Source organism: Podarcis vaucheri, assembly GCF_965113315.1.
Source record: "Podarcis vaucheri genome assembly, chromosome: 3".
NCBI lineage: Eukaryota > Metazoa > Chordata > Lepidosauria > Squamata > Lacertidae > Podarcis > Podarcis vaucheri.
In genome coordinates, this window is record NC_138761.1 from 3,789,349 (window position 1) to 3,815,057 (window position 25,709).

At 48.9% G+C, this 25,709-nt stretch overlaps 1 protein-coding gene across 1 annotated transcript in view; it reads left to right on the top strand.

Moving 5' to 3' along the window:
• Nucleotides 1-25,709, top strand: part of ELP3 (elongator acetyltransferase complex subunit 3) — a 112,684-nt gene that overhangs the window by 60,153 nt on the left and 26,822 nt on the right. The window contains exons 10-13 of the mRNA XM_082217649.1: nucleotides 4,810-5,003; nucleotides 15,806-15,896; nucleotides 19,887-19,952; nucleotides 22,280-22,507. Of these exons, the coding sequence (XP_082073775.1) occupies nucleotides 4,810-5,003; nucleotides 15,806-15,896; nucleotides 19,887-19,952; nucleotides 22,280-22,507 (579 nt within the window). The remainder of the gene's footprint in view (nucleotides 1-4,809; nucleotides 5,004-15,805; nucleotides 15,897-19,886; nucleotides 19,953-22,279; nucleotides 22,508-25,709) is intronic.

Sequence of the window (25,709 nt, forward strand, 5' to 3'; positions counted from 1 at the left end):
ATATGATAGCCATGTTCAAATATATAAAAGGATGTCACATAGAGGAGGGAGAAAGGTTGTTTTCTCCTGCTCCAGAGAAGCAGATACGGAGCAATGGATCCAAACTACAAGAAAGAAGATTCCACCTAAACATGAGGAAGAACTTCCTGACAGTAAGAGCTGTTCGAGAGTGGAATTTGCTGCCAAGGAGTGTGGTGGAGTCTCCTCCTTTGGAGGTCTTTAAGCAGAGGCTTGACAACCATATGTCAGGAGTGCTCTGATGGTGTTTCCTGCTTGGCAGGGGGTTGGACTCGATGGCCCTTGTGGTCTCTTCCAACTCTATGATTCTATGAACCCAAGGAAGGGAGGTGGTCCATGCCCAGCGCAGACCCCCTCCACCGAGAGCTTTGCCTCACCCATGCCTGTGGGCTGCAATATGACGGGAGGTGCCAGTACCAGGAGGCAGAAGACTGGGCTGAAAAGGAAGCCGGCGGTGGCCAATGCAGGACAGAAAGTCTCAGTGACGAACACACAAAAACAGAAAACAAAAAAAAAAGGCCCTGGGTTGCCATACATGCAGGAAATTCTGGACGTCTCTTAAAATTCCCCCCGGTCACCACTTTAAGCATCCGATTTCCATACATGTCTAGACCCCCAGTTTCAGGACCCCCCCCAGTTGTCCAGACCCCCCCATGTCTAGACCCCCAGTTTCATTTTTTGCATGCTAAAACTGCTGGCACAGAATGTCCCTTCTGTTTGCTGCTATTGCAAAATGCTCTCCTTGGTGTGTGTGTGTGTGTGTATTCTTTGCAAATATAACCAAAAGGGAAAAGAAAAGCAACATCAGCTCACATTAGCAATAAGAATAATCCCTGAAGGTCAGCACCCACCTGTGTTCTAAAATTCACATCATCGAAGAGTGAGATATTTAAACACCACATGCCAGAGGTTTTCGCCTTATCAGATAACTGCCTAGCAAGATAGTGCATGATCTGAAATAGCAATGGTACCAATTTGACGTGTTGTAACATGCTGTAATAATGGAGAAGGGGCCAGAAAATATTCTGTTCATATTCTATTCTCAAACAGTTGTGATGAACTGATTATATATATATAGAGAGAGAGAGCACCACCTTTTCTACAATGTGAAATGCGCCAAACATCATCCAATCCAAATTCAGTCATGTATTCTTTCAATGTAGACCGCACCAAGGATTGAAATTTATGGGGAACAAATGCCTATATTCTTGCTGGCATCCATCTGTCTCGGGGGACAAAGGAGGGCTGTGCCTTTGTGGGTGAAGTCAAACCATTGGAAGGTTACAACGCCTGCTGTGGCTGTAGAGACTGAGACACCGCTTGATTGTAAAAAAACACAAAAAAACCCCCCAACAAACCTCAAAGCAGTTTACAAAATGCTACAACAAAAATTAAAACAGCATCCAAACAGGTAGAATACTGAAGGTGATGTCTCTGCTTTTTAAGATGCTGTCTAGGTTTGCCATTGCTTTTCTCCTGGATTAGGAACACAAAATTGATCTCCCCTCTGTTGTGGGTAACCTGTGCAACGAGAAGGCAGCCCCTGGGACCCCTCTCTCTGGCCTTTGGGATCATGCCCATGACCTTCTTTGAGTGCTTGTCCTTGAACTAGGGGGGGGGGTGTGCATCTGTTGGTACAAATGTCTGACTTTCGTTGTGCATCAGATGCAGCGTGCTTGGCATAGGTAAGAGTTGCGTCCGTTGCTGGGCTCCTTGTTGCTTCTGGCAGCATTCAGCAGCCCAAATGACAACAAAATGTAGCCCTGCAGATCTCTTTCACAATGTAGGCACCACCACTAAAAAGGTCCTGCCTCTTGCTCCAGCCTGTCTCATCTCCCACAGTGATGTGGGTGGACAGCAGGAGCTGTACCATAAAACACTACAGTGGTACCTCGGGTTAAGTACTTAATTCGTTCCGGAGGTCTGTACTTAACCTGAAACTGTTCTTAACCTGAAGCACCACTTTAGCTAATGGGGCCTCCTGCTGCCGCTGCGCTGCCGGAGCACGATTTCTGTTCTCATCCTGAAGCAAAGTTCTTAACCTGAAGCACTATTTCTGGGTTAGCGGAGTCTGTAACCTGAAGCGTATGTAACCCGAGGTACCACTGTATTCTGGATGATGTCACTTTTTCCTGAATTCATTGTCAACTTGCTTGCCATAATAATAATAATAATAATAATAATAATAATAATAATAATAATAATAATAATAATAATAAGTTATTATATGTTCCCCGCCCATCTGGCTGGGTTTCCCCAGCTACTCTGGGCAGCTTCCACAAAGACCAAAAATACACTAAGATGTCACACATTAAAAACTTCCCTGAACAGGGCTGCCTTAAGATGTCTTCTGAATGTCAGGTAGTTTTGACATCTGATAGGAGGGCGTTCCACAGGGCGGGCGCCACCACCGAGAAGGCCCTCTGCCAGGTTCCCTGTAGCTTTGCTTCTCACAATGAGGGAACCTCCAGAAGGCCCTCGGCGCTGGACCTCATTGTCCGGGCAGAACAATGGGGGTGGAGACGCTCCTTCAGGTATAGGTATAGGGTGCCTCTCCTTTCTCCAGTACCTCTGGCAGAGATAAGCAATTCCGAGGATGTTTCTCCCGCTAAGACAAGATAATCTACCTGTTTGCCAGGCCACTGATTTGCAGGGGAGGAGAGGCAGCTGTTACACAGCTGAGTAACTGCCCCTTCTACCTTGATGAAAAAGCAGCAGTTTCCTGGCACCGAAATGACTAATTTATACCAATCACCTCCCGATTATTTATGCCAGCCCGCAGGTTTACAAGGGCGTGAATGAATGGGAACCTGTCAGCGCCATTAGTGTTAATAACAGCAAGGCATGTCTCCCCTTCTCCCTTTTCTGAGGCAGACTTCTGCTGGCGAAATCAATTATTGTTCCTATAAAATGCGTGTCGTGGCTGGCGTGTCTGACTGCCGCACTGACAACGTGCGCTGCTGGGTTTTTAATTGACATTTTGTTGTTTTGCAATTCGTAGAGCAGCGGTTGCCCGCCGGAATAAAGCGAGGCGTGCACCCTGCCCCACTTCAGACTCCGCCAGAGCTGCGATGTTTTGAGCAGCAGGCGGCCCTTGATGGCTTTGGTTTTTGTTCTGCGGCGGAAAGTCGCGCTCTGTTGTTCGGGGCCTGCCGTCTCGGCAAACAAAGGCAATTGCCACCCCTCTCCAAGTGCTCCTGTAAGGCTTGACCTAGAGCAGTCTTTGCCACCCCGATCCTGGGCTGGCTGGGGCTGAGGTGAGCTGCAGCCCAAGACATCTGCAAGGGACACAGGGTTGGGGAAGGTGGATAAAAGGAAAACAGAAAGCACTTCTTCATGCAGCGCCTGTTTAGGCTGTGGAACTCCCTCCCACAGGACACAGTGGTGGCTCTAAAAGAGGATTAGGCAAATTTGCAGAGGGCTATTGGTGGCTGCTAGCCAGGACGTCTCTGCTCTGCCTCTACAGTCAGAGGCAGCAGCCCTTCTGAGCACCCGTTGCTGGAAACCACAGGAAGGGAGAGAGTTGGGTTCGAATCCTGCTTGAGGGTTTTTTCCTTTGAGGCATCCAGTCAGCCACTGTGAGAACAGGATGCTGGACTAGGTGGGCAACTGGCCTGATCCAGCAGCAGCCTCTTCTTAGGTTCTTTTGTCTTCTCTGGAGGGCCACTTTCAGCCTGTTACGGAAATTATGGGGGGGCACATCTTTAAAGTTGTTAAATGTTACAAATACTATGCATAAATGTATCCTTTTGACTTGACAGCTTAGGGAAGGTAAAGGTATAGATAAAGGGACCCCTCACCATTAGGTCCAGTCGTGGCCGACTCTGGGGTTGCGGCGCTCATCTCGCTTTATTGGCCGAGGGAGCCGGCGTACAGCTTCCGGGTCATGTGGCCAGCATGACTAAGCCGCTTCTGGCGAAACAGAGCAGCGCACGGAAACGCCATTTACCTTCCCGCCGGAGCGAATCCTATTTATCTACTTGCACTGGTGTGCTGTTGAACTGCTAAGTTGGCAGGAGCAGGGGCCGAGCAGCAGGAGCTCACCCCGTCACGGGGATTCGAACTGGCGACCTTGTGATCGGCAAGTCCCAGGGAAGTTAGCTAGCTTTAAAAACCATATAAAATCAACTCCTTTGCCAGTTTTCTTCATTCCACCGCCAATTTGCTTCATTGGCCAAGGACTTGGAAACCACTCAGTCCCCCCCATAATCCCTCAAGCGGAAGGTCATGTACTCACAGGAAGGTGCTCATAGGTGTCAATCGCTGGGCAAAGGCACTCCTCCAGACTTGCCCAGGTGGCAGACTATGCAAACCAAAGTTCTATTGTCCCTTTGTAGTAGGTGCTTAGAATGTACTTCCCAATACATATCCTGTATCCACCTGTTGCCCCAACACATTCCTCCTATGTTAATCATGTATATCCCTCCCCTTTTCTGATGTAGCAATCATGTAGTGATGGTGCGTAATGAACTGTATGCTGGGATATGATAGGAAAGTTTGAAAAGTCCTTGTCACCCCATCCTCAGAGTTCAAAATTCCTCTTTGAACCTGTTGCGCAATAAACCTTGGTCTACAGCTCTTTGCTCCAGTTGGTGGCTGGACTCCTTCCTTTATTCCGCAGGGACCCACGGGCTCTGCCCGATGAGCTGGCTGGCTAAGCAGCCTCGCACCTAGATTTTTCCGTAACAAGCCTCAGTTATATCCCTGCGTGCAAACAAGAGCTGCTGAACTCAAGCACCATCGTGCGCTTTTTGCAATCTGATCTCGTGTCTCTCGTTTCCACCCCCCCAGGAGTTTTTTGAGAATCCCGCCTTTCGCCCCGATGGCATGAAGCTCTACCCAACCCTCGTGATCCGTGGCACCGGCTTGTACGAGCTCTGGAAGACGGGGAGGTACAAGAGCTACCCTCCGAGCACCCTCGTGGATTTGGTGGCGAGGATACTGGCTCTCGTGCCCCCGTGGACGCGAGTGTATCGTGTGCAGAGGTAAAGTTGCTTGCAGTCAGATGGTGCTTTCGGGGGGGGGGCGCTCAAGGGTACGCAGTACTGGCACCTCCTGCCCCCAGTGTTAAAAGTGTGGCCCTCACTGTAACAGCTTCATGGTGAGTACTGGCCTCGATTTTTCCTTTTTTTAAATCACTGGTGCCACTTACTGTGAAACAGAAACTTTCTGAAGGCTTGGATGTCAGAATCACTAGAGTCGCTCCTGCCCCCAAATCGTAGTGCCCTTATACAAATCTATGGCATGGCCATGTTTTGAATACTCTGCACAGTTCCAGTCACCAGACTTCAAAAAGGGTATTTTAGAGTTGGAAAAGGTTACTCGGAAACTACAACTAATCCTGAACGCGGCAGCTAGACTGGTGACTGGGAGCGGCTGCCGAGACCATATAACACTGGTCTTGAAAGATCTTCATTGGCTGCCAGTACGTTTCAAAGCACAATTCAAAGTGTTGGTGCTGACCTTGAAAGCCCTAAATGGCCTCGGTCCAGTAGACCTGAAGGAGCATCTCCACCTCCCTCGGTCAGCCCAGACACTGAGGTCCAGCTCCGAGGGCCTTCTGGCAGTTCCCTCCCTGCGAGAAGTGAGGTTACAGAGAACCAGGCAGAGGGCCTTCTCGGTAGTGGCACCAGGCAGAGGGCCTTCTCGGTAGTGGCACCCACCCTCTGGAACGCCCTCCCATCAGTTGCTGAATCCCAGTTGCTGGAAACCACAGATTTGGGTCCTGCCTTTGGGGCATCTGGTTGGCCGTTGTGAGAGTAGGATGCTGGACGAGAAGAGTCGGTTTTGGCCTGGCCCAGCAGGATATCCTTCTGTGTGTGCCCCCCCCTGCCCCCACCAAGCCCTCACTTCCTTCCGTGCTCTTGACAATCCTCATTTGCCTGCTTGGCTCAGCCCAGCCTGCTGTGCTGTCATCCACTTCTAATTCTCATTAGGAACGCGGAGCTATTTCATGTGATTCAGGGTGCGCTCACAGGCCAGGCTAATCACATGGTAATTGCAGATGCTGTTTGATGATTCAGTAATGTGCTGCTCCTAGACTCTGTTGCCACTTGGTGAATCACCGTAGATCGTGACCTCTTGCTTCTTGGGCAAGTGCTTCCCCACTGGAGAGCCAAACTAGAGAGACGTGATAAAAAGTGGCAGTGTTGCCGTAATTCACCTTTTCGATTATATAGACCCAAGAAAAGGTATTACAGTTAAGACGTGGGGGATGAGCTCACACTTACACATACACACAGCGTCATTAAAAGGAGGGGCTCTGGGGAGGCAGAGGGGGTAGCTTGGTGCTTACCACTCTGGGGCAGGGATGTGGTCTAAACTACTGAGACTCTTGGGCTTGCTGATCGGAAGGTCGGCGGTTCAAATCCCCGCAACGGAGTGAGCTCCCATTGCTCTGTCTCAGCTTCTGCCAACCTAGCAGTTCAAAAGCACACCAGTGCAAGTAGATAAATAGGGACCGCGGCAGCAGGAAGGTAAACGGCGTTTCCGTGCGCTCTGGTTTCTGCCATGGTGTCCTGTTGCTCCAGAAGTAGTTTAGTACTACTGGCCACATGACCCAGAAAGCTGCCTGTGGACAAACACCAGCTCCCTTGGCCTTAAGCGAGATGAGCGCCGCAACACCATAGTTGCCTTGGACTGAACTTAACTGTCTAGGGGTCCTTTAGTAAAGGTAAAGGGACCCCTGACCATTAGGTCCAGTCGTGACTGACTCTGGGGTTGCGGCGCTCACCTCACTTTCCTGGCCGAGGGAGCCGGCGTACAGCTTCCCGGTCATGTGGCCAGCATGACTAAGCCGCTTCTGGCGAACCAGAGCAGTGCACAGAAACGCCATTTACCTTCCCACAAGAGTGGTACCTATTTATCTACTTGCACTTTGACGTGCTTTCGAACTGCTAGGTTGGCAGGAGCAGGGACCTAGCAACGGGAGCTCACCCATCGCGGGCATTTGAACCGCCAACCTTCTGATCGGCAAGTCCCAGGCTTTGTGGTTTAACCCACAGCGCCACCCGCATCCCTTTACCTTTTACTAAACGTGTGCATACAAAGCAAAGGGTGATGGGAGTTGCAATCCAGAATATCTGGCGGGCACCTGATGGCCAAGTCTGCTCTGGAATATAGAGGGGACCATCCCCAGTCCTGTTGTATCACAGGGATGCAGCGACTGCCATATGAGGAACGGTTGCAGTGTTTGGGACTTTTTAGTTTAGAGAAAGCGTGAGCGAGAGGCAACTTGACAGGAGTTTATAAAATTCTTCATTGGGGAAACAGGACAGAGAAAAGCCGCCGCCCCTTCTTTTCATAACTGTGGAACTTATGGCCATCCAATCAAACTGAGTGTTTGAGGTTTCAGTACATTTGTTTTTTTAAGAGAGTTGATCTTGTGTTTAATAATAATAATAATAATGATAAATTTTATTTACCGTATTTTTCGCTCTATAACACGCACCAGACCATAACACGCACATAGTTTTTAGAGGAAGAAAACAAGAAAAAAAATATTCTAAATGAAATAGTGGATATATGATTTTTGTGGTTCATGCTGTGGCCACAGACATGTGATCTGGCAGTGAGTTTGGAGTAGCCCAAAAATCCTGAGGATCCATGTGGATCCATGCTTTGTAACCACGGAGGAGGGAAGGAAGGGGAACCATGGATCCTCTGCTCACGACTGCAGCAGACCCCCCCCCCCGCCACCCGCAAGCATTCGCTCCATAACACGCACAGACATTTCCCCTTACTTTCTAGGAGGAAAAAAGTGAGTGTTATGGTGCAAAAAATACGGGTATACCCCGCTTTCTCTGGCCAGAGCCAGGCTCAGAGCGGCTAACACCAGTAAAATTACAATAAAAACATAATAGGAGGGGGGGGGAAACCAATTTAAAATACAGGTTAAAATGCAATTTTAAATGCAGCCTCATTTTAAAAGTAGCCCATAGATCAAAACCATAAGGGGAGGGAAACATAAGGGCCAGACTGAGTCCAAACCAAAGGCCAGGCGGAAAAGCTCTGTCTTGCAGGCCCTGCGGACAGATGTCAAGTCCCGCAGGGCCCCGGTCTCTTGGGACAGAGCGTTCCACCAAGTCGGGGCCAGTGCTAAAAAGGCCCTGGCCCTAGTTGAGACCAATCTAACCACCTTGCAACTTGGAACCTCCAAAACGTTGTCATTTGTAGAACCTAAGGTCCTCCGTGGGACATACCAGGAGAGGCGGTCCTGTCGGTACGTTGGTCCTAGGCCATATAGGGCGTTAAAGGTCAAAACCAGCACCTGCATGCGGGATTCCCTTTGGGGCATCTGCCTGGCAACAGTGAGAACAGGATGGTGGACTTGACAGGCCTTTGGCCCGATCCACCAGGCTATTATTATCTTCTTGTGTAATGTCCCAAATGCACCTGTGGCGTTCTCATATCTTCTCATATCCCACCCACCTTTTAACAGATAACAACTTTCATTAGCCAGAAAAGCAATTCGTTGTCCTACTTTAGCCAAGGCGCCAGTGGCCGGCCGATAACATTGCACAATATTAAACCCTGCATTTATCACCGGCCCGTTTCTACCCAGCGAGGGAAGAATATCCAATTTGTAATTGTCACAGCCAAACGTTTCTAATAACAGCTGGCCTGCTTGAAGGTGGCAGTTAATCAAAAGAAAGGGATGTCATTACCAAGTAATTCATCTTTGCCCATGAGGTGACCAGAATCAAAGTAAACCGTTTTTAGGACAGCGCTGTGCAAGTCTGAACAGGTATGATCCTCCAAGCTTGACCTCTACACTTGAGACAAAGTGTGACGCCCAGGCTAGGGGATAAAGAGAAGAGCTTCCATAAACCTGAAGGAGCGTCTCCACCCCATCGTTCTGCCCGTACACTGAGGTCCAGCTCCAAGGGCCTTCTGGCGGTTCCCTTGTTGTGAGAAGCAAAGCTACAGGGAACCAGGCAGAGGGCCTCCTCGGTAGTGGCACCCACCCTGTGAAACACCCTCCCATCAGATGTCAAAGAGAACAACAACTACCAAACTTTTAGAAGACATCTGAAGGCAGCCCTGTTTAGGGAGGCTTTTAGTGTTTGATGCATTTCTGTATTTTAATATTTTGTTGGAAGCCGCCCAGAGTGGCTGGGGAAGCCCAGCCAGATGGGCGGGGTATAAATAATAAATTATTATTATTATAAACACTTAAGGAGACCATGCAGGATCAGACCAGTGGCCCATCTAGTCCAACGTCCTGTTCTCACAATGGTCCACCAGATGCCCATTATCGGAAACCAGCAAGAAGGATTTGAGGCCAAGATCAACTCCTCCCTCCTGGGGTTTCCAGAAGGATTGCTGTCTCCATCTTGGAGGCAGAACATAGACATCATGGCTTAGTGGCCATCGACAACCTCCATGAATTTGTCCAATCCTCTTTTAAAGCCATCCAGGTTGGTGGCTGTTACCGCCTCCAGCCAGAGGGAGTTCCACAGTCCGACTGAATGTTGAGCAAAGAAATTCTTCCTCTTCTCTTTCCGGACATTCAGCTTCACTGGATGTCTACGAGTTCTAGTCTTAGGAGAGAGGGAGAACAGCTTTTCTCTGTCTGCCTTTTTCCATTTACAGATGGGTAGCCGTGTTGGTCTGCCATAGTCAAAATAAAAAAATTCCTTCCTGTAGCACCTTAAAGACCAACTAAGTTAGTTCTTGGTATGAGCTTTCGTGTGCATGCACACTTCTTCAGATACACATGCCTTTTTCCATGCCACACATAATTTTTAAAACATCTGTCACGTCGCTGCTTGCTCATCAGGCAGAGGGCCTCCTCGGTAGTGGCACCCGCCCTGTGGAACACCCTCCCAGCAGATGTCAAAGAAATAAGCAGCTATCTTATGTTTAGAATACATCTGAAGGCAACCCTGTTTAGGAGAGTTTTTAATGACTGATGTTTTAATGTTTAATAATAATAATAATAATAATAATAATAATAATAATAATAATTTATTATTTATACCCCGCCCATCTGGCTGAGTTTCCCCAGCCACTCTGAGCGGCTGCTAATCAAGTGTTAAAAACAATACAACATTAAATATTAAAAACTTCCCTAAACAGGGTTGGCTCTTAACAGAAGGAAATTTATAGAAGAAAAGTCCTAGATGTCCTGCTCCCTGCCCTGTAGATTTTTTTCCACCCAGCTTGGGAGGGTGGGCCTGGACTGACTCCAGCTACAAAAAGCTGAGGCTTTTGGTTTTTTTTAATCTTTAAGATTTTTAATCTTTTGTTGGAAGCCACCCAGAGTGGCTGGGGAAACCCAGCCAAATGGGCAGGGTATAAATAAATAAATTGTTGTTGTTGTTGTTTTTCCATAAACTAAAACGTCTCACGCTTTCTGCCTAGGGGAGCTGCTCCCTCCCTTTGATCAGTTTGGTTGCTGTTTCTGAACCTTTTCCAACTCTACAATATCCTCTGTGAGATGAAGCAGCCAGAACTTTCCACTTGGCCATGAAGCTCCTTGGCCGGTCGCACTGCACCTCAGCCTAAGGGTTGTTGTGGGGATTATGTGAGGAGGACCATATACACCGCCTTCAGCTTGTTGGAGGAAAAGGGTGGGATATACAAGCAGTGAACTAATAAAATAGATATATAACGACCAGCTCAGCATCCTAACTTGTCGCGTTCTAAGCTTCACATGATCTTGCAAGGAGACAGGACTCCCAAAGAGCATCTTGAAACATTCGGTTTCAATTGGATGTGGGTAGAGCAGGTTTTCCTCTGTCTTAGAATCATAGAATCCTAGAGTTGGAAGAGACCACAAGGGCCATCGAGTCCAACCCCCTGCCAAGCAGGAAACACCATCAGAGCACTCCTGACATATGGTTGTCAAGCCTCTGCTTAAAGACCTCCAAAGTAGGAGACTCCACCACACTCCTTGGCAGCAAATTCCACTGTCGAACAGCTCTTACTGTCAGGAAGTTCTTCCTAATGTTTAGGTGGAATCTTCTTTCTTGTAGTTTGGATCCATTGCTCCGTGTCCGCTTCTCTGGAGCAGCAGAAAACAACCTTTCTCCCTCCTCTATGTGACATCCTTTTCTATATTTGAACATGGCTATCATATCACCCCTTAACCTCCTCTTCTCCAGGCTAAACATGCCCAGCTCCCTTAGCCGTTCCTCATAAGGCATCGTTTCCAGGCCTTTGACCATTTTGGTTGCCCTCTTGGTTGCCAGTCTTGAGTCATGCCTGCAAAACTGCCCAAATTTGCATCCCTCTGTGCTGTCAGCACACAGCAGGTGATCCTACTGCGATGTCCTTGGGCACCCTAGTGCCCTGTGTCGCTGTTCCAGAGATGGCAAGACGCGCCTGACTGGATATCGCAATGTATTCCTTTCAAGGAGGCAGAGAGCTCTTGCTGGCATCCTCATTCCGACTCACCCAGCCGCCTCTGGAAGTCTCTGGTAATTGGGGCGAAGCAGGGTTCTCCTCCGACAGCCTCGCTCCTGACGTGCCTAGACGACGGAGAGATTGCGTTCCCCTCCGGTGTCTCCTATTTTAGGCTGAGCCGAGAAACGATGATTGCCTCTAATTGCTTCTGTTCGGAGACCTGTTAACGGCTTGATGATGTTGTATTTACTCTCGGAAACGGGCTGAATATATTAGCGAGGGAGGGGGTAGTTATTGTGGTTTGGGGAAGGGTGTAGGCAGCGGAGTCAATGCAGGAGAAAGCAGGGGGTTGTTGTTGCTGTCGTTTAGTCGTGTCCGACTCTTCGTGGCCCCATGGACCAGAGAACACCAGGCACTCCTGTCTTCCACAGCTTGGTCAAACACTCTCCAACCATCTCGTCCTCTGTCGTCCCCTTCTCCTTGTGCCCTCCATCTTTCCCAACATCAGGGTCTTTTCCAGGGAGTCTTCTCTTCTCATGAGGTGGCCAAAGTCTTGGAGCCTCAGCTTCAGGATCTGTCCTTCCAATGAGCACTCAGGGCTGATTTCCTTCAGAATGGATAGGTTTGCTCTTCTTGCAGTCCATGGGACTCTCAAGAGTCTCCTCCAGCACCAGAATTCAATTCTTCGGCAATCCCGAACAGACTGACCCACAAATTGTGGAGCATTGGTCTAGCTGGCTGGCATTGATGAGAGACCCACATTTGGGAAACACTGATACGTATCTTAAAGTAGCATAGATGCAATTAGCTCATATTATCCACACTGGAAGGACAGATCGTGAAGCTGAGGCTCCAAGACTTTGGCCACCTCATGAGAAGAGAAGACTCCCTGGGAAAGACCCTGATGTTGCGAAAGATGGAGGGCACAAGGAGAGAGGACGAGATGGTGGGACGGTGTTCTTGAAGCTACCAGCATGAGTTTGACCAAACTGTGTGTCACAAAGAGTCGGACACGCTTAAACGACTCCCCCAACCTCAGGCTCTCAGAAGTCATTTGACTACAACCCCCATCATCCGTGACTGGGTGGGCTGGGGATGATGGAAGGCGTAGTCTGGGAGCACCTGGGCACCCCAGGCTGAGGCCAGCCGCTCTGCCAGCGACTCCAGGCTGGTGTTGTCATTGGGACCTGTGCTTTTTTACCTTCTCCACAAATGGCCTGGAGTCAGGGGCGAGCAGGAGAGTAGCCAAGCCTGCCGACAACATCACATCGTTCAGCACGGTTGAAATTAAAAGGCTTGCAAGGAGCTCCGAAAGGACCCATCTGTATGGAGCGAATGGGCAGTAAAACAGCAAATGCAACTTCAAGTGAAATCTTAATTTCACATATTACGTTCACGGGGTCTGAGCCGGCGGTGGAAGACCTGGAGCGAGCCTTTGGGGCCGTGGCGCAGAACTCGATGGAGATGTCGACCTGGTGTGCGGCATCTCTGCGAAGAAGGTGAATTGCATGTCGGGGATCATTAGATAAGGAATTGGAAACAAAACTGCCAATACCAGCATGCCGTTATACAAATCACGGTGTGACCATGTTTGGAATACTGTTAACAGTTCCACCTGCGTCGCCTCGGAAAGGATGTTGCAGAGTCGGAAAAGGTTCAGAAAAGGGGGACACAAAAAAATAAATTCTCTTCTGTGATGAAGGGTTGTTGTTGTTTAGTCGTTTAGTCGTGTCCGCCTCTTCGAGACCCCCTGGACCAGAGCATACCAGGCACTCTTATCTTCTGCTGCCTCCCACAGTTTGGTCAAACTCATGCTGATAGCTTCGAGAACACAGTCCAACCATCTCATCCTCTGTCGTCCCCTTCTCCTTGTGCTGGCTAAATTAGTCCTATTTGGGCCAGCGAGGAAGTCAGGGGAGAATTAGCTGTGGGATCCCAGAGCGGGTAATCTTCATAAAAAGGGGAGTGAGAGGGAAAGAAGTGGGATAAAAGATCAGACTAAGTTCAAATTGAAAGCCAGGCGGAATAGCTCTGTCTTACAGGCCCTGCGGAAGGAAGTTAAATCCTGCAGGGCCCTGGTCTCATGGGGCAGAACATTCCACCAGGTAGGAGCTATCACTGAGAAGGCCCTGGCGGAGGATAGTCTGACTTCCTTAGGGCCCAGGACCTCTAAACTATGGTTATTCATGGACCTTAAGGTCTTCTGTGGGGCAGACCAGGAGAGGCGATCCCGTAAATACGAGGGCCCTAAGCCACAAAGGGCTTTAAAGGTCAAAACCACCACCTTAAACCTGACCCGATACTCTATAGGGAGTGGGAAGAGGGTTCTGGTTGAGGGTCTGGACCGCTGGGCCTGATTCCTTGCGAGGCGCCAGAAGTGGGGCTGAGTCCCGCCCCCCCCCCGGCAGCCTCAAATGTTCTCTTCTTCCAGACTTATAACGCCTGTGAGGCTTAAATTATCACTCACCACTGCCCCAAAAGCGATTAAGCTAACGATTTGCCGGCGACTGGCTGCTTCCCTCAACTTCTCCATCAGTCTCTGCTGACTGTCCTTTTGTAGAGGGTCCTTTTGCCAATTGTCACGCTGTCCCCCAGACTGTAATGTGCAGCCAGTGTTTTTGTCACGGAGAAGAGTTTTTAAAATGCATCAGGACGTCTTGCCTCGCTCGGGAGCACCTTGCTTCACAATGATCCACTTAAGAGAGCTTTACAAGTACGGAGAAAAGAGAACAGCCACAGGTTTGGATAACAAGTGGGAGGTTTGTCTGTGTCCGCCTTGATTCTAGAGCGCCATAGATCTATACCTTTCTTCCACGGAGTCTGGTGTGAATCAGAAGTAAAATCGACTTACTCCAAGCCAATGCTGTAGCGAGAGAGAACTTAGGAATTAGTTCAGGCTTCCTCAACCTTGGCCCTCCAGATGTTTTTTGGCCTACAACTCCCATGATCCCTAGCTAGCAGGACCAGTGGTCAGGGATGATGGGAATTGTAGTCTCAAGACATCTGGAGGGCTGAGGAAGCCTGAATTTAGATGGTTTGTCCTTGGGATGGAACGAAGCATGCAACAAGTTGAAGGAGACCCCAGCAAGCTTAGGAAGTTGTTGGCCTCTAACAACGGACGTCCCCCTGATCTTTTTGCAATTATTTGCAGCTGTGAGAATCACTTGTGAAGTGGCTCAGATGGAAGGATGGAGGCTTGGGGAAGTCACAGAAGCACAGAATTGTAGAGTTGGAAGGGACCCTGAGGGTTATCCAGTCCAACCCCCCGCAATGCAGATGGCACCTGTTTACAAGCCTCCAGTGGAGGAGAGACCTTCCAAGGGAGTCCGTTCCACTGTCAAACAGCTCTGACGGTCACAAAGTTCTTCCTAAGATTTAGTTAGAATCTCCTTTCTTGTTTACTTGAATCCACTGGTTTGAGTCCCGCCCTCTGGAGCAGGAAAAAACAAGCTTGCTCCACATTCCATGTAACAGCCCTTGAGATATTTGAAGCTGGCTCTCATATCCCCTCTCAGCCTCCCCTTTTCCAGGCTAAACACACCCAACTCTCTCAATCACTCCTCATAAGGCTTGGTTTCCAGATTCTTTGATCCTCTGGGTCGCCCTCCTCTGAACACTTTCCAGCTTGTCAACATCCTCCTTAAATTGCAGTGCCCAGAGCTGGACACGGGATTCCAGGTGGGGTCGGGCCAAGGCAGAATAGAGTGGGACTGTGACTTCCCTGGATCCTGACACTGTACTTCTGTTGATGGAGCCTAGAGTCCGTCAGGCCCAGTGGTCAACCAGATGGCTCAAAGGGGGACTTACAAGAAGGACCCAAGTGTAACCCAAATGCCCTCAAACCACTTGTATTGCTCAGCACCTTTAAAGCCCTATACTGCCTGGGACCCTCGTACCTACGGGACAGCCTCTCCTGGTATGTCCCATGGAGGACCTTACGGTCTTCAAATAAAAACTTATTGGAGATCCCAGGCCACAGGGAGGTTAGGCTGGCCTCAAGCAGAGACAGGGCTTTTTCGGCTGTGGCTCCAATCTTTTGGCACGCTCTGTCCCAAGAGACTAGGGCCCTGCGGGACTTGCCATCTTTCCGCAGGGCTTGCAAGACGGAGCTGTTCCACCAGGCCTTTGGCCAAGGCACAGTTTGACCCCCTCCTTCGGTAATCCTCATAGAACTCTAGCCCAATGGTTGCCATTAATTTGACTCTGAATTATTTTTAGAATGAATTGATTTTAGAATGCTGTGTTACTTTTATTGTTGTTAGCCGCTCTGAGCCCGGCTTTGGCTGGCGAGGGCAGGATATAAATAAATTATTATTATTATTATTATTATTATTATTATTATTATTCATTGACATACTTCCATTGCCAGTGGAAAACGTGTCAATGATTTGTGGGTATATCCCTGTTTGTAATCCTTTTCTTAATGTCTTGCTTTCAGAGATATTCCGATGCCCCTCGTCAGTTCTGGAGTAGAGCACGGTAACTTGAGGGAACTCGCTCTGGCCAGGATGAAAGACCTGGGGACGGAGGTAAAATGCGATGTTCCAATCTAGCTTCTCTGATGTCTCCTTCCTGCCTGTTCCAGAGATGAACTGACTCCCACGTGAAGTGTGCTTTGTTCCCAGGAATGGTACAAGAGTAGGGTTGCAAGCCACAGCCCCCCACCCAACAAGAGCTTGTGGACAGGGGGCAGGGAAACATTGCCAAATTTTGCATGGTCTTTTGGGCGCTACACCATCTTGCCCTCCCCAAACTAAGTCGGGGCACCTGATGGCTCATTGCTCTTATGATCGGAAGAGAAGTCTCTACGGATCAAATCCAGACATGCGCGTCATAAAATTTATACAACACTCAATTATAAAAGCAAAACAAAAAAACCTCAAAGCAACAGAGAAAAAAATGAAACAATAAAATTGTCACTAAGAAAAAATAACAGTTAAAGACACTTTGAGAAGTTAACATAACAGTAGACTAAAAGCTGAATAAAACTCGCACCAGCTTTCTAAAACATTTGGGCAGGCTTGCCTAGACGAGGATGTTTTTTGCAGGCAGCGAAATGAGTACACTGAAGGCGCCTGCCTTGGTTTCAAGAGGCAGGGAGTTTCCAAGTGTAGGTGCTGCCACACTAAAAGATCAAGTTGTTGCAAATGCAGAACGGGTCTTGCGTGGTACCTGTAACCACGCCAGTTCTGCAGATAAATGAAGGGTTTGAATGGGTGCATTTGGGGCAAGAGGATCTCGCAGGTGATCTGGTCTCAAGTTGCTATGGGCTTTGCAGACTCATAGTAACACCTCAAACCTGGCCCAGTAGCAAATCGGCAGCCGGTACAAACCTCTGAGCACAGGCGTTGTAGGCTGACAGTGCCTTGCTCCCATCGGCAATTGCGCTGCAGCATTCTGCGCTCGCTGCAGCTTCCAGATCAAGAACGCAGAACTGGTGTGTGAGTGCAGAGGAGATCTTAATCGCAGAGTCTGCCCTGGGGCCCTGACATAGCTCTGGTGGCTGGGGCTGAAGAGAATTGTAGTCCAAAACCTCCAGAGGGCACCCAGTTGGGGAAGACCCTCTTAGATCACAGCTCCCGTCCTCACACTGGTTTCACTCCATCTGCTTTTCTGCAGGCAAAGACATTTTCTCCCGCTTCTTCATTCATTTATGTACGTATGAAGATTAATATCCTGCCCACCGGCTCACAGTCAAGCTCTCGGAATGGCTTGCAGTTAGAAACAAAACAACAAGAGCGTCATCAGATTATAATGGCGCAGCTGAAAATGGCAGCGGCCATAAACAAAAAAACAGATAGCAAATTCGGATAACTAGGAAAAGGTTTTTTGCCTGGTGCTGGAAGGATAAAAGGCTTCCCCAATTCGTGGCTCTCCAAGACAAGAGTTCAACAGCCAATCCTTCCCGTGGGGTGAAATGGGTGGTGACCAAGAGACAGCAGCACCTAAGCCATGTGGGGACAAAACCAACCCTTTGACCTGCTCCAGACTTTCAGGGAGCTCACGTAGGTTGTTAGGAACTGGCCCAATATGTTATGACCCTTTGGACCAGTCCCAATCAAGTCTCTTGCAGTGAGGTTCTGGACCACCAGAAACTTCTAGGCAGTCTTCAAGGGCAGCTCAACATACAGAGCACTGCAGCGGTCTTATTCAAGTTCTGCATTCAAGGTATCTGAAGAAGTGTGCATGCACACGAAAGCTTATACCAAAAACAAACTTAGTTGGTCTCTTAGGTGCTACTAAGGGACTCTAAGGTGCTAAGGGACGCGGGTGGCGCTGTGGGTTAAACCACAGAGCCTAGGGCTTGCCAATCAGAAGATTGGCTGTTTGAATCCCCGTGATAGGGTGAGCTCCCGTTGCTCGGTCCCAGCTCCTGCCCAACCTAGCTGTTCAAAAGCACGTCAAAGTGCATGTAGATAAATAGGTATCGCTCCGGCGGGAAGGTAAACAGCGTTGTTTCATTGCGCTGCTCTGGCTCGCCAGAAGCGGCTTAGTCATGCTGGCCAGGTGACCTGGAAGCTGTAAGCCGGCTTCCTTTGCCAATAAAGTGAGATGAGCGCCGCAACGCCAGAGTCGGTCACGACTGGACCTAATGATCAGGGGCCCCTTTACCTTTAAGGTGCTACTGAGAGAGAGACTCTGCTTCAGACCAACACTGTCGCCTACCTGAATCAAGTTCTGCAAACCTTCAGGTTACAAGTGGCCAGACGTCCTTTCTCCCAGAAGGGTCACAGCTGGTGTAACCAGCATAAGCTGGTGCTTTGTGGCCCAGATCTATCACCTGAAAAGCTAGAACCAACAGCATTCCCAAGCTGTGAACTTTATCTTTTAGGGCAGGATGGCTAGCATGTGGCCTTCCAGATGTTTTCGGACACAAACTGCCGTCAGTGCCAGGCTGTATGGCCAGTAGTTTGGGCTGGTGAGAGTTGTCCGTGCCTATCTAGAATAGTTTGAAGATGACACAGGCCAAGGTACCATGGACAGGTGGTTTGCATTGCTTGATAGGTCAAGGTGTTCTAGATAGGGGACTCTTTTGATGTCCTCCCTATTACTCACATCAGATTTCTGCGCCTAGAAATTGTTATTAATAATAATAATTTATTATTTATACCCCGCCCATCTGGCTGAGCTTCCCCAGCCACTCTGGGCGGTTCCCAATCAAGTGTTAAAAACGGCACAGCGTTAAATATTAAAAACTTCCCTGAACAGGGCTGCCTTCAGATGTCTTTTAAAGAATGGATAGCTGCTTATTTCCTTCACATCTGAAGGGAGGGTGTTCCACAGGGTGGGCACCACTACCGAGAAGACCCTCTGTCTGGTTCCCTGTAATCTCACTTCTCGCAATAAGGGAACCACCAGATGGCCCTCAGCGCTGGATCTCAGTGTCCGGGCTGAATGATGGGGGTGGAGACGCTCCTTCAGGTATACAGGACCGAGGCCGTTTAGGGCTTTAAAGGTCAGCACCAACACTTTAAATTGTGCTCGGAAGCGTACTGGGAGCCAATGTAGGTCTTTCAAGAGACCACTTTCAAGGTCGGTGTTATGTGGTCTCGGTGGTCGCCCCCAGTCACCAGTCTCGCTACCGCATTCTGGATTAGTTGTAGTTTCTGGGTCACATTCAAAGGTAGCCCTACGTAGAGTGTTGCAGTAGTCCAAGCGGGAGATAACTAGAGCATGCACCACTCTGGTGAGACAGTCCGTGGGCAGGTAGGATCTCAGCCTGCGTACCAGATGGAGCTGGTAGACAGCTGCCCTGGATACAGAATTAACCTGTGCCTCCATGGACAGCTGTGAGTCCAAAATGACTCCCAGGCTGCGCACCTGGTCCTTCAGGGGCACAGTTACCCCATTCAGGACCAAGGAGCCCCCCACATCAGCCCGCCCCTGTCCCCCAAAAACAGTACTTCTGTCTTGTCAGGATTCAACCTCAATCCATTAGCCGCCATCCATCCTCCAACCGCCTCCAGACACTCACACAGGACCTTCACCGCCTTCACTGGTTCTGATTTAAAGGAGAGGTAGAGCTGGGTATCATCCGCATACTGATGAACACCCAGCCCAAACCCCCTGATGATCTCTCCTCCTGCATTCCGAAGGAACTTGCTCAAGAGTTTCTCTGCAGAACATTATATTACTGCTCCGCCTTCCAATTCTATATCTCTCCAGCATAGAACACAGTGAGAGTTAGCACCTCATTCTGTGCCTTGGCGCTTTACATCAAATGGCACATTTCCTCCTGAGATGCATATTTGCTCAGTGAAACCGATGCCAATCAGTATGTCCTTTTTTGCATCTTAAAACACCAAGGATTGGGCTTTTGTTTTTCCCAGAGATTCATTAGGGACGGATCGGTGAGCATTTTTATTTTGAAGCCTCCCTGTTTGAAATGATCGGGTTAAGAACTCTTATCCCAACTTCATCTTAACTCTGGGGGCGATTATGGGGAAGGCAGTGTCCCTTATCCTGTCTGTCTCGCCCTTGCATAATTGGCACTGCCTCTCTCCTTTCCCCCCACCTAGTGTCGCGATGTGAGGACAAGAGAGGTGGGAATTCAAGAGATTCATCACAAAGTGAGACCTTATCAGGTAAGACTTGTTCCTTCTCAGCGGGCCTCGCTCCATGTGTGTGTATATGTGTGATTTTACATAAAACCACATCAAAATTATTTTTTTGTGTGAACACTGAGACAGGGAGACCAAGAGAGGAAGAATCATAAAATTGTAGAGTTGGAAGGGACCCCGAGAGTCATCTAGTCCAACCCCCTGCGATGGAGGAATCACAGCTAAAGTCTCCCTGGTAGATAGACCATCCAACCTCTGCTTAAAAACTGCCAATGCAGGAGGGTCCTCCGCCTCCTGAGAAAGTGCGTCCCCACCACCAAACAGCTCCTACCACCAGAAAGTCCTTCCAAAAGTTTAGTCATGGTCTCCTTTCTTGTCATTTGAATCCATTGGTTCAGGACCGACCCCTGGAGCAGGAAAAAACAAGTTTGTGCCATCTTCCACATGACAGCCCTTCAGATAGTAAAGGTAAAGGTAAAGGTACCCCTGCCCGAACGGGCCAGTCTTGACAGACTCTGGGGTTTGTGCGCCCATCTCACTCAAGAGGCCGGGGGCCAGCGCTGTCCGGAGACACTTCCGGGTCACGTGGCCAGCGTGACAAAGCTGCATGTGGCGAGCCAGCGCAGCACACGGAACGCCGTTTACCTTCCCGCTGGTAAGCGGTACCTATTTATCTACTTGCACCCGGGGGTGCTTTCGAACTGCTAGGTTGGCAGGCGCTGGGACTGAGCAGTGGGAGCGCACCCCGCCGCGGGGATTCGAACCGCCGACCTTTCGATTGGCAAGCCCTAGGCGCTGAGGCTTTTACCCACAGCGCCACCCGCGTCCCTAGATGACTAATAATAATGATAATAATAATTTATTTATTTATATCCCACCCTTCCCAGCCGAAGCTGGGCTCAGGGCGGCTAACAACAGTAAAAATAACACAGTTTACATAAAATCATAATCATTTAATTGAAATACGTTCTAAAATCAATTCATTCCAAAATCAGTTCAGAGTCAAATTAATGGCAGCCATTGGGTTAGAGTTCTATGAGGATCACCGACGGAGGGGGTCAGACTGTGCCACAGTTTAAGAAAGGTCTTGACAAGCTGGAAACTGTGCAGAGAGTGGAGACCAACTGGATCAAGGGTCTGGAAACCAAGCCTTGTGAGGAACAGCTGAGGGAGTTGGGTGTGTTTAGCCTGGAGCAGCGGCATAAGAGGTTAGGCTGGCCTCAACCAGAGCCAGGGCTTTTTTGGCCGTGGCCCCGATCTGGTGGAACGCTCTTGTCACAAGAGACTAGGGCCCTGCAGGACTTGACATCTGGAAAGGGGCTGCTTAAAATGGTGCTCAGCCAACTGCGGCTCAACAAAGCCCAGCCCCCTTCCTCCTCTAGGCAGGCCGGGGAGAAGCCAGGAGGAGAGAGGGAGGAGACGCCGCGGCGGTGTGGGGGGGGGGAATGGAATGGCGCAGGGGAAGAACGGCACAGCCCGAACGAACAGAATCCCCACGCCAATCCACACAGCGATTCCCGGACCGTCTGCAGGCCAGATCCAGAAGGCAGTTGGGCCGGATCCGGCCCCCGGGCCTTAGTTTGCCAACCCATGATTTAGGCTGTACTTGGGACGTCTCATTATATTGCTGCTGATCATTGATTGTAATAATAATAATAATTTGTTATTTATACCCCACCCATCTGGCTGGACTTCCTCAGACACTCTGGGCAGCTTCCAATAAAATATTACAATACAGTAAGCTGCTTTGGGATTCGTTTGAGTGGAAAGTGGCAGAGAAACAGGTGAAATAAATTCAGATCAATCAGTCAAAACAGCTGGAGGTTACAGAGTTGTGCAAGATTGATCGAGCATAAGTGATCCTGGCAGGCCATGAAGGGTCTTATGGTCTGGACCCTTCTGTTGCTGTTTTTTCTTCTCTCTCTCTCTCTTAATGTTGGCAATGTTCAGGACATTTTTCCTTGTATGCCTGACCTACCAAGGGTCTTTGAGAAGCACGGGTGTGTGATTTCTACAAATGCTTTCTCATTTAAAGTTCCAACACCAGCTTCCCTTGTGTGAAAATACAATAATCTCACCTTCAGCTCTTATCTGATGCTGCTGAAAATCCATCTGCAGCGAGGCGGACGAACGTGAAGCGATTTCACACAAACACAGACACACACACACACACACACAAACGCTCCGCTCAAAGCCCCACGCAGACAATTGCCTGCATGGCCGTGAAATTGACTTTGGGCTCCTTCGTGGGCTGCAAAATTATGATCACCCCCGTGGTTGCCATCTCCATTTTTTATTTTTTAAGGTCAGCTTCTCAGGCCTTTCTCCTCCTCTTCCTCTCTTTCGAACAGGTTGAACTGATCCGGAGAGACTACGTGGCCAACGGCGGCTGGGAGACCTTCCTATCCTATGAGGACCCTGAGCAGGACATCCTCATTGGTCTGCTGCGCTTGCGGAAGTGCTCGGAGGAGACGTTCCGGGCGGAGCTGAAGGGGGGCGTCTCCATCGTCCGAGAGCTCCACGTCTACGGGAGCGTGGTCCCCGTCAGCAGCCGCGACCCCTTGAAATTCCAGCATCAGGTACCTGGAGCCTGCCTATATATATAATATTTTTATTAATTTTCTGTATACAATTTAAAATACAGTGCTCATTTTAGCATCCCTAAAATATCAGTGACTTCCCTTCTTCCCTTTCCATGGTTCATTTTGCGTATCATAAATCCCTGCATATTTTACAAAAACCAAACCATTCAGTATTCCCTTATTGCAGGCATGTCCAACAGGTAGATCGTGATCTACCTGTAGATCACCAGACATCTGCAGTAGATCACTGGTAGATCACTGGCTCCCCCCCCCCCAAAGAAGCTGAACAACTGTGGCTCCCCTTGAAAAAGCTCAACATTTTACCTCCTCCCTGGAAAAACTCAACAGCTTTGACCCGAACCCCCCAAAAAGGGGTCAATCACTGCCAGTTTTTAACTTTGTGAGTAGATCGCAGTCTCTTGGGAGTTGGCCACCCCTGCCTTATTGTATCCATCAAAACTTATTTACACTGTTGAATTTATCTTAATGCTGCCAAACTTTTCAGGTGTACACAGTTATTTCCCATACAGTGGTACCTCGGTTTAAGAACAGTCCAGCTGAAGAACAATTTTGGTTTATAAACTCTGCAAAACCAGGAATAGTGTCTTGGTTTGAGAACTTTACCTCGGTCTAAGAACGGAATCCAAATGGTGGAAGGGCACTGGCGGCGGGAAACCTCATTAGGGAAATCGTGCCTTGGTTTAAGAATGGTTTCGGTTTAAGAATGGACTTCTGGAACGGATTAAGTTCGTAAACCAAGGTACCACTGTATATTCAAAAAACGTTTTCCAATCTTCTCTAAACGTATGTTCTTTTTGTCTACGTTAAGTCTGCAAGATGTGCATATTCTGTCGGCTTAAGTTGCCATTCTTCTCGCTCGTTTTCCACATTTGGGCTAACGAAACACGGGCTGCAGTAGTGGCGTACATAAATAACCTTTTTTGACACCTGGGAATTTCAGTCTGAATTATCCCCAACAGAAAAGAGTCTGGGGGTTTTTTTTGGGGGGGGAGTATTTTAATTTTTTTTTTCAATTCATTAGGGATCATTTTCCAATACTCTTTTACCCTTTTACAAGTCCACCACATATGAAAAACATTCCCTCCGCCTCTGTGCATCTCCAGCGCTTACCTGATTCAGCCTTGTACGTCTTTGCAAGCTACTCGGAGTTAAATACCACCTGTGAATCATTTTCAGGTAGTTTTCCTTCAAGGAATAACACGCTGTGAACTTCAAATTGCTTTTCCAAGTTTTTTCCCAGAGGTTAAAATCTATATTGTGTCCTATATCCGTATAGTTATATAGGTCCGTATAGTTAAAGCTATGATTTTCCCAGTAGTGATGTATGGAAGTGAGAGCTGGACCATAAAGGTGGTTGATGGTTGAAGAATTGATGCTTTTGAATTATGGTGCTGGAGGAGACTCTTGAGAGTCCCATGGACTGCAAGAAGATCAAACCTCTCCATTCTGAAGGAAACCAGCCCTGAGTGCTCACTGGAAGGACAGGTCCTGAAGCTGAGGCTCCAAGACTTTGGCCACCTCATGAGAAGACTCCCTGGAAAAGACCCTGATGTTGGGAAAGATGGAGGGCAGAAGGAGAAGGGGACAACAGAGGACGAGATGGTGGGACAGTGTTCTCGAAGCTACCAGCATGAGTTTACCAAACTGCAGGAGGCAGTGGAAGACAGGAGTGCCTGGTGTGCTCTGGTCCAGGGGGTCACAAAGAGTCGGACACGACTAAACGACTAAACAACAGATATCTATTGCCCAGTGTGTCACAGAGGCTTTCAGGTCCCTGAAGCAGCAGTGTTTCTGTATGCTAATTTCTGGAAACCACAGGAGGGGAGAGAGCTGCTCTTGTGTTCGAATCCTGCTTGCTGTATTCCCATGTGCAGCTGGGTGGCCACTGTGAGAACAGGATACTGGGCCATAGGTCTGATCCAGCTAAAGGCTCGCTTTATATTCTTGCACAATGCATTGTACGTCTTGGAAGAATATTCAGAAATGGCGGCCCGGCAGCTAGGTAGTTAATTGGCCTTTTTCAGGATTCAGGTCTTCACTACCTTCCAGTTATTTATTTTGCACCAGATTCCTTTTAACAACTTTTTCAGCCCTTGGGAGCAGTGGGCGATAAAAATCTTACTGTTTTTAAAAGAAGAGAGGACACATGCAAACAGAGAAATAAAGCAATTTAAAAGCAGAGCAGATAAAAAAATTCAACGGCAGAAACTACAATGGAGCCAAGATCTGGGCGCATGCGAAGGCCAGGAAAAACCCAAGAGTATTGGGTGGATATTCCAGAGATGGGGCACCACAGCACCCAAGGGCAGCTAGACTGCTGATTGGGGGCGGCCGCCGAGACCACATAACACTGGTCTTGAAAGACCTACATTGGCTCCCAGTACGTTTCCGAGCACAATTCCAAGTGTTGGTTCTGACCTTGAAAGCCCTAAACGGCCTCCAGTATACCTGAAGGAGTGTCTCCACCCCTATCGTTCTGCCCGGACGCTAAGGTCCAGCTCCAAGGGCCTTCTGGCGGTTCCCTCGCTGCGAGAAGCAAAGCTACAGGGAACCAGGCAGAGGGCCTTCTCGGTGGTGGCGCCCGCCCTGTGGAACGCCCTCCCACCAGATGTCAAAGAGATAAACAGCTATCTGACATTCAGAAGACATCTGAAGGCAGCCCTGTTCAGGGACATTTTTAATATGTGACATTTTAATGTACAGTGGTACCTCGGGTTAAGTACTTAATTCATTCCGGAGGTCCGTCCTTAACCTGAAACTGTTCTTAACCTGAAGCACCACTTTAGCTAATGGGGCCTCCTGCTGCCGTTGCTCTGCCGGAGCACGATTTCTGTTCTCAACCTGAAGCACTATTTCTTCATTAGCAGAGTCTGTAACCTGAAGCATATGTAACCCGAGGTACCACTGTATTTTTAATCTTTGTTGGAAGCCGCCCAGAGTGGCTGGGGAAACCCAGCCAGATGAGTGGGGTACAAATAGTAAATTATGATGATTATTATTATCTGGGGTCAATCTCTGCCTCATTGGCAGCAGGGGGGACCCAGAGAACCTTAACCCCACAAATAAACATAACCCACAAGGCACTGTTTGAAGCGCTGGCTAGGAGCCAGAGCGCCCCATAAGGAATCAGCCTGTTCCTCAGATTATCCTCTGAGACGTGGCCCCAGGTATCTCCTAG